Below are 15,000 nucleotides of genomic sequence, written 5' to 3' on the forward strand. Positions count from 1 at the left end.
GAAGAGGAAAGAGGAAAGAGAAAGAGAAAGAGAAAGAGAGGGAAAGAGAGAGAACAAAGAGTAAAAGACAAGGACAAAAATAAAAATGATGAGTCGACGTTTCTAAGGAAAGAAGAAATTGCACGATAAAGAGAGAGAGAGAGAAAGAGAGAGATAGAGAATATTAGGATAAGAACAAAAAGAAAGGAGGATTAACAAATATTTGTAAGAAAAGATGAATAATAACAATGTAAAAAGTAGAAAAAAGTATACAAAGATAAAGAGAAGAATAAAGATTGATGGGTCAACGCTTCTAAAGAAACGAATAAAATGAACGATGACAGAGATAGAAAGAGAGAGAGAGAGAGAGAGAGAGAGAGAGAGAGAATATTAATGTAAAGATAGAAATATTAGGATAAAAGAAGGTAGAAATATTAGGGTAGAAAAAAGGTAGAAATGTTAGGGTTGAAAAAAGGTAAAAATATTAGATAAGAAAAGAAAGTTCGATTCGGGAGAAGATAAATCTCGGGGAGAATGAAAGATAGAAGAATAACAACGATTAAAAATCAAAAGTCTGAGGGGAAAGGTGACGAAGAATGTGAATATTAAAGATAAGAATGAAAACGAAAGGACGATTAATAAGGAAAAAGATGAAAAATAATATAAAAAAAAAAAAAAAAAAAAAAAAAAAAGTAGAAAGAGAGAGAGAGAGAGAAAGAAAGATGGATGGATAGACAGATAGAGAGAGAGAGAGAGGGAGGGAGAGAAAGAGAGAGAGAGAGAGAGAGAGAGAGAGAGAGAGAGAGAGAGAGAGAGCTACAAAGACAAAAATAAAGATGACGAGTGAATATTTCTGAAGAAAGAAGAAAATGAACGATGAAAAGAGAAGATAAAATAGAGAGGGAGGGGGGGGGGGGGAGAGAGAGAGATAGTGAAAATAAAGACAGAGGAAAAACAGATGATCATAGGAATTTTTGAAAGAAAGAAGGAAAAGTTAATTAAAAAAAATATAAAATACAAAAAGATAGATAAATAGATAGATAGGCGAACGAAGGGAATGGGAGAATTCAAATATAAACACAGAAAGAACGATTAAGCGAGTAAATTTGAAAGGAATGAACGAAAAAAAAAAAAAAAAAAAAAAAAAAAAAAAGAAAAAAGAAAAGAAAAGAGAGGAAGAAAAAGAAAAAAAGAAAGAGAGAGAGTAAAAGAGAGAGAGAGAGAATAAAAATAGAGATAGTGGAAGATTGTTATCACGGATATATCGTTCATTATCAGCTATAAATTCTCTTTCTTATGCCTAGTCGCATAATAGTTATATTTTCTCTCTCTCTCTCTCTCTCTCTCTCTTTCTCTTTTTCTTATTATTCACACGCTTATTACAAGCATTTCTATGAGTACAGTTAGGATAGCTTAGTGGAAAGTAGGTCAAAAGAAGAAGACGAAACGAAGGGAAGAAAGAAGAGAGAGAGAGAGAGAAAGAGAGAGAGAGAGAGAGAGAGAGAGAGAGAGAAAATAGAGAAACAGATAAAGATAGATAGATAGATAGATAGATAGATAGAGAGGAAGAGAGAAAGGGATGAAAAATTTAAAGAGACATCTCTCGTTGACTGTTCTCGTACGCAATGATGTCGTCCGCCGTTGACCTTGAGACGAGAAAAACAAGGCGTGGTCCGCCCTAAAGGCTTGGCCTGTCACCAGAAACTCGTCGAACTCTTGGCGACCCGTGAAAATTATCGGACTAACGATTGCATTTTTTTTATATCTATCTATCACTATCTATCACCGTCGTTCTTCATCGATTCTATTCGAATATTCTCTCTTTTTCTCTCTCTCTCTCTTTCTCTCTCTTCCTCTCTTTCCCCCCACCCTATCACCTTTCTGACATACTTTTAAATCTAAATATCTAATTTCGTACAAACTAAAAAATAAATTTGTAGGGAATTACTACGTAATTAAAATTGTCGATACGGAATTATATACGAATTTTAATTGTATATCTTTTAGATTTAAATTCTTATTGAAAATCGCTCGATAGAATGTCATGAGAAAAAAAAAGGAAAAAAAAAAAAAAAAAAAAAAAAAAAAAAAAAATAATCATACGAATTCTCAAGGATTTTAATTTATTTATTATTTCACTTTCCCCCCCCCCTCCCCCTCTACCACTTTTTATTTCTTCTCCGTTTAATCGTATCTTTGGATTTTTTTTTTCTTCTTGTCTAAATCGTTTGATCGAAAAAATTAATGAAATAGATTAAATAAAATAAAAATAAATTAAATTAAAGAAATTAAGGAAAATCTTACGAATTTTCATGTATCTATTTCTTGACATAGATCCACGTTATATTTTTCAATTTTGAATTGTATCTCCTTTAGATTCATATTTTTCTTCTTTTTTTTTTTTTTTTTTTTTTTTTAAATTTAATCGAAGTCGTTCTATCGAAAGAATTAATTATAATGGTCGCACGAATTCCTACAAATTCATCATATATTACTTCTAACATTTATTCCTCTCTTAAATGATTATATATAAATTTCGTAAAAACGTAATTAAAATATTTGAACTTCGGTTCCTTACGAAGTTTCATGTATCATTTCTTCTTCAATCTTCCACCATTCACTCATTCACTATTTTTGAAAGAATCTTAGCAATAAATCATCGATTTAAATACTTCTTCGTATACAAGATCGTAAATCTTTCTAAATCCATCAAAATCGAGTAAAAAAACATCTCAAGTTCTCCTTAAGTAGTAAAAAAAGAAGAAGAAGAAGAAGAAAAAAAAGAAAAAACTCGATAAATTCAAGAGATTAAGTACTTAGAAATTATCGTGGGAAGGGAAGGGGGGGTAATGGTTGGGACTAACTCACACGTAATCGAGTAAAGGACGTTCTTCTATTGGCTCGTTACCAAGATCACATAAATCTAGCGTGAGATCATCGAGGAAACCCTCGATCAAATTTATCTCGAAAGAAAGAAAAAAAAAAAAAAAGAAAAAAAAGGCCTAAATTAACGAATAGAATTATATATATATATATATATATATATATATATATATATATATATATATATATATATATATGTAATAGAAATAAATATTTACAAAATATTGTAGCCCTCTAGCGATATTTAGAAGATAAAACTTTATTATTCTTAAATATAAACAAAATATAAATGGTTAGCTGGTAAAAAGAGCTATTCAAAAAAAAAAAAAACAAATAGACAAGGATAACAATTTAATCAATCGAACACACGTTCGATTATTTATCAATTTATCTATGTGACAATTTGTGAGATAGAATTTGGGAAAGGAAACATGTTTTTTTTTCTTTTTTCTTTTTCGATTGAAAAAGAAAAAAGAAGGAGAAAAAAAAGAAGAAGAAGAAGAAGAAGAAGAAGAAGAAAAAAGAAAAGGAAAAAAAAAGGGATAAAAAAAAAAAAAAAAAAAAAGGAAAGATAAGGTGAAATAGCTTGTTTATGAGAAACATTTAAATTGAAGAAAAGTATACGTATATGTAGGTATGTATTTATGTATTTATATATGTATATATATTTATGTATGTATGTATGTATTTATGTATGTACGTACGTATCCTCCGTCTCATTATCGTGAAATAACGGGAAACGACGCAAAGGCGAAGGGTTTCCGGATGCGAGGCGTTCTATTTAAAAACGACTGTCGAAATGAACGAATGAACGAGAGAGGACGCGGATAAGAGAGATTCGTCTTACTCTTTCCAGCGAATAATATAAGCATTTCGTCAGTATCTCGAGAAAAAGGAGACAGAGACGGAGAAAGAGAGTATACTTTCCTCTTTATCTGTTTGTCCGTCTGTCTGTCTGTCTGTCTGCTGTCTGCGTGTATGTATATGCGAGAGAACGAGAGAGAGAGAGAGAGAGAGAGAGAGAGAGAGAGAGAGAGAGAGAGAGAGAGAGAGAGAGAGAGAGAGAGAGAGAGAGAGAGAGAGAGAGAGAGAGAGAGAGAGATAAAGAAACACGAGACATGTTTGCGTGTGTGTGAGAGAGACAGATAGAGTCATAGATATAGAGATAAAGTGTGTGTGCGTAAAAAAGAGAGAGGTAGAGGGAGGGAGAGAGAGAGAGAGAGAGAGGGAGATAAAAAAAGAAGGAAAAAAAAAAGTATGCGTGCGCGTGTAAGAGAATGAGCGAAAACTTTAGTAAAAATGATTTTTCATTCCCCCTGCCACTCTACCCCCCCCCCCCCCCTTCCCCCCGCATCATCAAAAAAACTCATCTTATTTTTATATAATTTCACGCGCGCGCACGCGCGTGTGTTATATACGGAATATGTGACAACTTTTTTTCCCTTTTGTTTTAATTCTATTAATAATTTTGAAATTATACATACAAATATATATCGTGATTACGATGATTATACTATTAAAGGATTTAACTGTAATAAAAAAAAAAAAAAAAAAAGAAAAAAAAAATATTGATCATTTGTTAACTATCTAATAGATTTGTTAAATAGATCGTTTCATCGTATCATACTTATTTACGAATCATACTAATTTTTCAATCATCATTAAGGAATTAAAGCTATACACGATTGGTATTATAGTAATTTAATATATAACAATTGAAAAAAGAAAGAGGGAGAAGTGAAGTAATTTTTTTTATAGACGATTTATACCGACAGATAATTTACAGATCGTATAGATCGCTATATCAAATCGCGTTCATTATATTATTTTCTTTCTCGTTTCTTTTCTTTTTTTTTTTTTTTTAATTATCGTTAAAAGATCTAAGAGATTAGACTTATACAAGATCATTGATAATTCCATAATTAAAATAATATAAAGGAGGAAAAAAAAAAAGAAAGAAAATAATTATCATTAATATTATATAAATTGCTATAATAAATCGCATTATTATATTTTGTAATACCATTAAAAAGAAAACAAATGATATAAGACTCGCAAAAGATTACAATATTTATTAAATTTATTTATGTATTTATTATATTAAATATGTTCCACATTTAAAATAAATAAATAAATAAATAAATAAATAAATAAATGAATGAACAAACAATGAAAAGGAAAAACTGAATAAAAAAAAATGAATAAAAAAATAAAAAAGAAAAGAAAAGAAAAGAAAAAAAAAAAAAAAAAAAATAAAATAAAAAATTCAACAATTTGCACCGCAAAGATCATTTTATATGACGATCATCTAAATCGTAATTTTTCTATTTTTTTTTTTTGTTCTTTCTTTCTTTCTTTTTCTTTAAATCGGCCACCTCTCGATAATGGCCGCCATCCGAATGAAATTCGATCGATCTAATATCAAGGTCATCGATTATATAACAGATAAACTGAAACGTTGTTAGAGATAAAGAAGATAATATCGAAGAGCAAGACACGATTAATCGATTTCCGAATAACAACCGTTTGAACAATGTCGAACGATTCCTGGAGTAACATAAGTTGATGATTATTCGGGTCAGGACGATTCCGTTGGTAGGATAATCGATCCTTGAGAAAGCTCGCGAAGACACAAGTAGGAGAGGTCTGGTTTACACCACCTTACTTTGCGTTGCCTCGAAGTCTGCCTGGCAACCGAGAGCGATATCGATACGTAATTACATCGCACGGGGGAACGAGAGAGAGAGAGAGAGAGAGAGAGAGAGAGAGAGAGAGAGAGAGAGAGAGAGAGAGAACGATCACGTGCGATTATTTTTAAATTAGTTACCCTCGAACAACGTCGAACGACTAACTTAAAACTAATTTCGTTATACTAATTCGCACGATTCTACCTTCCCCAACTATACTCCCACTAACCCTCCCATCCCTCTCTGCCATTATTAATTTATCATCTTATCTAGGATAACGTTCTTACCGTTTAAATAAATAAATAAATAAAAAAAAAAAAAAAAAAAAATATATATATATACACATAATTTATTTTGTAAAAAAAGCGGGTTATAAAAGTACAAAAAAAAAAGAAAAAGAAAAAAAAAAAAAGAAAAAAAAAGAAACAAAAAAAGAAAAAAAGAAAGAAAATAGAAAAAAGAAATATAATTTATTTCTTTTCCTTTCTCTATCTCTCTTAACTGTAATAGTCAAAGGATTAAAAGCTGCATATCCGCAGTGAGATCTACAAAATACGAATCCAAAAAAAGATTTTTGGCATAGTACCTCTCTCTCTCTTTCTCTCTCTCTCTCTCTCTCTCTCTCTCTCTCTCTCTCTCTCACACACACACACACAGAGAGAGAGAGAGAGAGAGAGCGCGCAAAAGTCAAATGTTCATATATACAAAAAAAAAAAAAAAAAAAAAAAAAAAAAAGAAAAAAAAAGGATTAATAATAATTAAAAAAATCCACGTATACATTTCAATGTTTCAATAGAGTTCTTGATAATCCCACAACGTCGTAAATCGATTAATGTGAAGTGCTTTAAATCTTCTCTTATTTTTATCATTAAAAAAAAAAAAGAAAAAAAGAAAGAAATAAAAAAGACTTCTCTCATACTGTTCGACATAATAATCTTAAAGGTAGAGTCAGCTATAGAAGGGTGGCCTGAAATTGACAATCAAACGATTTTATTCGATTTAAGAGAATTTCCCTGTGACGGTGAACGTTATCAAAGTCCACTTTCCTCTTCGTCGTCGTCCAAGTGGACGACGTCGAATCAAAAGCATCGATCGATGCGAGAGTTCCCCCTTCTCTCCCTCACCCTCTCTCTCTCTCTCTCTCTCTCTCTCTTTCTCTCTGTAGAAGCGTAGGAGGTAAAATTTGCGTGCCATCGCCAACGTAGTCGTGGTCTCTGGTCTCTCTATTGCGAATAGTTTAATATCATAGGGGCATATTGACCCAGATCCCATTAGTAAACTCTTACGCATTTACGCATGCGCTTTGCGAACTGCGATTGGATCGTTAATAAAAATGATTGGATATCGATTTTTATTTTATATATATATATATATATATATATATATATATATACATAAATATAATTAATATACTATTCTGAGAGAAAAAAAGAGAGGAGCTGAGAAAGGCATAAAAAAATATAAATAAAGTATATAAATATAGATAGATATATAAATCGATATATAATTTGATTATTTAAACATTCTTTCCTCTTTATAATGTTACTTATATTTTTAATTTATATATAATTTAGACAAATTATATATACCATTACTTTATCTAAATTATTTACATTAATAAGTATATCATTATATTGTATTACGTTGGAAACTATGAAACGGGCGTTTTTGTTTAGTTTTCTTTTTTTTCATCTACATTCAACGCCCGTTTCATAGTTTCCAACCTAATATATAATACATGTCTCTCTATATGTGTATGGGTGTGGGTGTACACATTATTAATTTAAATAGATTAGATATATTATTGATAGGATTAAATTAATATTTATGAATATGAATTTTGTAGATTCGAAGAAATAAATAAATTAATCAATTTTGTCTGTTATGACAAATTAATAATGGTATTTGTGTCAGTTTATTAATATTTATGTTTTTTAATATATATATATATAATATTATTTCTATTTTTTACCTATTTATCTATCTTATTACATATACTCAAGATAATTTCGTTAAAATGATAAATGTAAGATGATTTCGATATATATATATATATGTATATATATTTGAAAATATTCCATTTTTTTCAAAATCAGAAATAAATAAGTCAATAAATTGTGCCTCGTTATAATAATCTGATAAAAAAGCACTTTCCTTTCTTTCTTGGATTTTTTTTTTCTTTTTCTTTATATTATCTCACTTTTCATCTAACTACTATATAATTATATCTTATTACATAGATTTTCTTTGGATAATTTAGATAAATGTTTAAGAATATATCAACTTTGCGTTCGTAAGAAGAAATAATCGTTATTATCTACAATCGATCATAATCAAAATTTCTAATAGAACATTGGAACGAATTATCGTAAACTTTCGAATAATTTTGTTTAATTTATAAAAACAAAAGAGGAAAAAAAACAAACAAACAAATGATATAAAATAGAAAAAAAGGAAAAAAAAGAAAAAAAAAAAAAAAAAAAAAAAGAAAGAAAACAAAATTCTGCCGATAGTATCATTAACTACTTTCTCTATACGGTCTAGCGAGTATTATTATTATTATTATTATTATTATTATTATTATTATTATTATTATTATTATTATTATTATTATTATTGTTATTATTATTATTATACAAATGAGATTCCGTAGAATTTGTTTCGAACGCATGCAACAAGCTTTTGCTTTAACGTCTGTATATTAAACCGAAAGAGCTCGACACTCAACTTCTCATATGTATATATATATGTGTGTGTGTGTGTGTTTGTATGTATATATAATAGTCGTATATACTTAGCTTATAACGAAGCTCGAAAAGTTTGCGTTAGAAGTGTAATTAGATTCTGTCCGGTATACCGCGAGATTTGTAAAAAGCTCCGGGTGTTTCGTGCTTTTACACGAAAATTATTTAAACGCTCTTTCATAAGAGACAAAAGATATTAGATAGAGAAAAAGATACAGATAGAGATAGAAATATAGATACAGAGATAGAGAGAGAGAGAGAGAGAGAGAAAGATGAAAAGAAAAACAAAAACATAAATATATAGAAATATTTAATTATTTCATTATATAAATATAATTATATCGACAAAAGCACGTGCTAATTAATTGGATAGACAGACAAACAGACAGACAGACAGACAGACAGACAGATAGATAAATAGATAGATAGATAGATAAATAGATAGATAGATAAATAGATAAAAATAGAAAGGTAACGAAACGAAAGGCGGATAGGATGGGGTAGGAAATTTTCTAAAGATAGTAACACGATTAATATATTGTCGATGACACTGTTCTTGATGAACGAACGCGCATGCGCATTCGAATGCTAATTAAAAATTTTTCATTAAGCACGTCGACTGCGCCTATAGTAGACAGATACATCTTTCTTTCTTTTTTTTCCCTCTCTCTCTCTCTCTCTCTCTCTCTCTCTCTCTCTCTCTCTCACTCTTCATCCCTTCCTTTCCCCCTCTCAATTTATTCTCTCTTCCTCTCATCCCTCCCTCCGCCCACTCGCCTCTCTATCCTTATTTTTTCTTCCCTTTTTTTTTTTTACCCCTATCGTCTTACATCGAAAAATTCTAGCTTAGTTGAAAAAAAAAAAGACGAAGAAAAAAAGAAAAGAAAAGAAAAAAAAAAAAAAAAAAAAAAAAAATGGGGGGAAAAAATGTCTACCTTATTTCGCGTCGTTGCTCGAGGATGTACGGCGAATGACACGCCGACGTCAACGCGACAGCCACCACCAGGATATTGACCCACTTTGCTATACGGAGCATGGCGGACTTTGCACGAATACGCTCTTTGCCTGCCCTGATCGTTCCCCGAGTTTACTTCATGCTTCTGAGCGTATCACACCGAGTAAAAAATTGTTTAATCGAGTCAGAAATTGTCCATTCTTCTTAAAAGCTTATTTAAATTATCGTTTATAATTTATTCTTTTTTTATTTTTTTTTTTTTCTTCTTAATTTCTTCTTCTTCTTATTCTTAATTTTCTTTTATTTTCTTTTATTTTATTTATTTCTTCAAGAAATAGACTATGACGTGAATTCTACGTTGATTCGATGCGAATGTAAAACAAATGTGAAGGAAAATCTTCTCATTCTTTTTACTATTCTTTATTTTATTTTATTTTATTTTATTATTTTATTATTTCTTTGCGAAACGAACTCCGACGTGAGTTCTACGTTGATTCGGTTTGGAAAAAAAAAAAAAAGAGAGAAAGATAATCTTATCCTTTTTATTATTCTTTATTTTATTTTATTATTTTATTATTTTTTTTTATTTCTTCGCGAAACGAACTCCAACGTGAATTCTACGTTGATTCGGTTTGAATGTAAGCGAAATATAAAAGAAAATTAAATAATAATAATAATAATAATAATAATAATAATAATAATAATAATAATAATAATAATAAAAAGGGGTAAAAAATTGTTCAGTCGACAGTAAGCGCGATTGTACATATTCTTTCTAAAATTTACATCATTATTATAATTTATTTTTTATTTTTAACTTTTTTTTTTTTTTGCAAAACGAAATTCGATACGAACTTGACGTTAATTGTATTTTAATATAAAAAATGTTAAGAGAAAAAAAAAAAAGAAAAAAAAAATAAAAGGGAAAAAGAATGAGTGGAAAATTGTTCAATCGAGAGTAAAAAATTGTGCATTCTTTCGAAAGCTTATGCTATTATTATAATTCATTCTTTTATTTTTTATTTCTATCATAATTTCTTTTCTTTTCTTTTCCTTGATCACACGAAATTCAAACTGAAAATTCCACGTTGAAGAATGTAAATAAACATGAAAAAAAAAAAAAAAAAAAAAAAAAAAAAAAAAAAAAAAAGTGGAATTTTTTTATTTTTTAAGCAAAATTTGTTAATGAAATAAATTCGGCGACTATTAATTTTCATTATAAACAAATAAAAAAATAAAATAAATGAAGAAATGAAAAGGAGATAATACGGAGAAAAAAATTAAAGAAATTCTTCGTTTTATTTTTTTTAAAAAAGACATTTATTGTGAAATAAATTCAATAAAAAAATAAATAAATAAATAAATAAATAAATAAAAAAAATAAATAAAATGGAAATAACAGGAGGGAAAAAAATATAAAGAATTTCTTCGTTTCTTTCTTATGTAAGACGAAATCTGCAATAAAATAAAATAAAATAAAATAAAATAAAATAAAATAAAATAAAATAAAATAAAATAAAAACAAAACAAAACAAAATAAACACGACGATAATTAATTTTCGATGTATAGAAAGAATTTCTGCATCTTTTTTTCCCATTTTACAAAACAAAATCCGATATGATAATCAATTAGATGACATTTGTTTACAGTATAAATATATATATATATATATATATATATATATATATATATATATATATATATATATATATAAAAGAAAAGAAAGAAAAAAAAAAAGACAAAATGGCGGGGGAGGAAAAAATGAACAAGAAAAAGAAAAAAGAAAAAGAAAAAGCGGGATAAATTCTATTTACCAAAGTAATTGAAAATATCGATTGATAGTCGATCGAGGGTATTGACGGTAAATTCAAAAGGTGGATAATAAGTATTGGATCGTGAGTAAGTCTCACGAGAATCATCATTTAATTTATGAGAATGGTCTCTTTAGTGGCTATCGGATTTACGTATAAGCGCCGTATAAACTTTCTCGCTGAAACGGTAAAACATCTGATGCTATTCTCGTCCCTATGACACGTCGGGGCCGTTATACACATGATATTAACTCGCGCACCGTATTTTGGCACGAAATTATAATCGACGCGACGTTCTATAATACGTGAGCTTATATACCCTCCTCCACCTCTTTCTCCTCCTCCTTCTCCTCCTCCTCCACCTCCTCTTATCCATCTCGAATGGATCTTATCGAATCTAAGCGTCCAATAATTCGTCGAAATATTATTTCGTATAAATTAATAATTCTAATATAATATCTAATATCGTATGCGATCACGTGTCTATGTATGCGTATATACGCTATTCTTTTAAAATTATATTCCAAAATATAATTAATTAATTAATAAATTAAATAAATTATTAATTGTTTTATACAATTAATAAATAATTATATAATAATAATAATAATAATAATAATAATAATAATAATAATAATAATAATAATAATAATAATAATAATAATGAAGTAAATAATATTTAATTCATTGATTATCAACGACAGGAAAAAAAATTTGATACATTACCGACGAACGAACGAACGAACGAACGAATAAACGGGATTCTAATAAAATAATCTAATATTTTACATATTTTAACATAATATTAACATTATTTATTTTAATGAAAATAATTAACGTATTGATTCATTAATATTTATTATCGAGAGAAATAAATTTACGATAGTTTCTATAGAAGCTTGGCGAACGTAACTATCGATAGTTATGTTACCACTAATCGTCATCGATAAAATCCTTTTAACGCGTTTCGAATATATATATATATATATATATATATATATATATATATGTATGTATGTATGTATATATATGGGTGTATATACGTTGATAGATCTATCCGTTTGATAAGCTTACGACGTATTATCTATCGGCAGTGCAACGTAACGTACGTCATCTTTTTTTTGGCAGTTAAGTGGGTTAAAGAAGACCTTTGGGAAACGTCCAAGGTATATACCTATGTATATCGAGTACGGGAGAGACCTATATAAACATACATACGTATTACATACGTATAAAAGAAAATTCCTCCCTCTCTTCCATCTTCCTATGCACCTACCCCTAGTAACATCTATCTACATACAATACTTTAAAGATCTTGAAGAGGTAAAGAAGAAGGCAAACTGGACTAGTTAGATAAAAAAAAAAAAAGAAAAAAAAAAAAATAATAAATATATGCGAGAGAGAGAGAAAGAGACAGAGAGAGAGAGGAAATAAAAATCTTAAGGTTTAGAATATTAATCCACTTTAGCATATTTCTCTATCTCTTTTTTACCCTTTCTTTATACTTATCCCATCTTTCCTTCTCTCTTTCTCTCTTATTCCATGGATATTTCTACCTCTCTCTTACTTTCTGTATGTTACTGTCTCTCTTATTCATTGTATGTTACACACAGTGTCTTTTCTGTCTCTTGCTTTCTGTGACACTCTTTTCTCTCTTAATCTATGTATGTGACTGTCTTCTCTCTCTCTCTCTCTCTCTCTCTATCTTTCTCTCTCTCTTTCTCTCTTTTATTTTCTGTATGTGACTAGCCTCTATCCCTCTTTCATTTTTTTTTTACTCGTATCTATCTATCTATATCTTCTCTCTCTCTCTTTTTCTCTGTCTTTCTCTTACCGTCCAAGACGGTCGATATTTGCTGGCACATACGAGGAATATTTTATTCACGCGGAATTCGTGAGGTTGGAAAAAGACTTTGGAATAATTTAAGAGGTCGGATAGCCTGAGAGTAGTATTCGTCCACGGACGGAGAATATCCCCGAGGAAAGCATTTATTCCGTTTTAGTACGATCGTACCTGCAGTACCAACAGCAGCACTAGAGTACCCCAGTACTAGTACCAGTACCAGTACCAGTACCAGTACCAGTACCAGTACCAGCACCATCAACAGCAGCAGCAGCAGCAGCAGCAGCAGCAGCATCAGCAGCATCAAGCGTGACCCTCTTCGTAAGAAGCAAACACGACGCGCGCGCGCAGGAGAGAGAGAGAGAGAGAGAGAGAGAGAGAGAGAGAGAGAGAAGATGAAGAAAGAAGAGGAGAAGAAGAAGAAGAAGAAGAAGAGAGATAGATAGAGACGTGGAAAACTATTCTGGAACGAAAGACGATCGTAGCGTGAAAAAGACAGGAGAGCTACGTGAAGCGAAACTATAAAAGTGCAAGACGAGTGTGTTTCACCAAGAGACGAAATGACCGACGATACCTGGGATGCAAAATGATGAGTATAAGAAATGACTCTACTAACAATAAATGCATCGATTTTATTTTTAATTCTAATTTTATATATTACATCTCCTATCTTATTAACTTTTAATATCTTACGGACTCTCTCTCTCTCTCTCTCTCTCTCTCTCTCTCTCTCTCTCTCTCTCTATTTATCTATCTCATTTAACTTATTCTCTTATAGGAGTTTAACCAAAGGAAATTATATCTGATCGATCGTAATAATAAATTTTATATATATTTTTTTCTTTTTTTTTTTTTTCCCCCCCTATATTATCAATTATTCGGTTGGAAACTATGAAACGGGCGTCGAATGAAAATAAATAACTAAAGAAAAACGACCGTTTCATAGTTTCCAACCTAATGTTTACATTAATAGAGATTTCTCATATTAATTAAATAAGATTTATAGAATTATTTATTATTATTGATGCTTGTATTTTTATTAATATTTCTTCTTTTATTATTATGATCATTAGAATGATGCAAGAATAATTATGATTTTTATCTGTACTGTTCGATACTTATTTACCTGTAAATACTGCAATTATTTTTACATAAACCTAATATTATTATTATCATTATGTTTTAATAGAATTATCGGTGTCGTAATTTTTAGAATAACGTTAACTAAAAATTATATATACATATATATAATTATACATATTATAAATAATATTAATAATATTTAACAATAAAAAGTTTTCGTCAAATTTTAATAGTTGATTTAATCAAATTAGATCAACTATTAATTCTCTATCTAACTACTAATTCTCAAATTAGATCAATCGTTAATTCTCTATTATAAATATAACGAATATAATTCTATTTTAAATTCTCAAACATGATGATTCATATTCGATGAATATAAAAGATCGATAACCTACCGTTTTTATATATATAATAAAAATCAATCATTTTGATTTAATATTCTCAATGAAAGAGCACACACACAAACAGACGCGCTTGCGCATATACAGAGGCCTCATTCTTATAATCTCAAAGATTTATCTTCTCGATCTCACCCTCCCCCCCCCTTTTTTTTTTCATTTTTATTTATCCACTCTATTCTAGTTTATTTATTTATTATCTTTTTCTCATAAAAAAAAAAAAAAAAAAAAAAAAAAAAACTAATTAAAAAAATAAAAAAAAACACGTAGACTTACAAGTCTCTTCGGTAACCGGTTGCAGCATCTACGTAGATTTTGTTCCTCGATATAAAGATCGAGAGAACACGGGTACACACAGAGAGCCACACTACACACTTCGATATAACACCTTGGTAGTCGATACGAAAAAAAAAAAAAAAAAAAAAAAAAAAAAAAAGAAAAGAGAAAGATAAAAGAAAATAGAAAATAGAAAAAAAAATAATAATAAAAAAAGAATAAAAAATAAAAAATAAAAAAAAGAAATAAAAGGAAACAAAAATTAAAAATAGTAAAAAAGAAAAATTAAAACAAGGAAAAAAAAAAAAAAAAGAGAGAAAATTAAGAGGGCAGAAAA

General features: G+C 29.0%; 1 protein-coding gene across 4 annotated transcripts in view; it reads right to left on the reverse strand.

Annotated features, from left to right (window-relative positions):
* LOC124956172 (glycogen synthase kinase-3 beta-like) overlaps positions 1–15,000 on the reverse strand; it is a 49,446-nt gene that overhangs the window by 29,088 nt on the left and 5,358 nt on the right. Inside the window, exon 1 of one of the 4 annotated variants that reach the window (XM_047511645.1) lies at positions 14,664–14,792. The exons of the other annotated variants lie outside the window; for them this stretch is intronic. Within the exon in view, the coding sequence (XP_047367601.1) occupies positions 14,664–14,691 (28 nt within the window). The 5' untranslated portion in view covers positions 14,692–14,792. Of the gene's footprint in view, positions 1–14,663; positions 14,793–15,000 lie in introns of those variants that run through there. 4 annotated transcript variants of the gene reach the window in all.

This window comes from Vespa velutina, chromosome 20, assembly GCF_912470025.1.
Source record: "Vespa velutina chromosome 20, iVesVel2.1, whole genome shotgun sequence".
In the NCBI taxonomy this organism is placed as follows: Eukaryota; Metazoa; Arthropoda; class Insecta; order Hymenoptera; family Vespidae; genus Vespa; species Vespa velutina.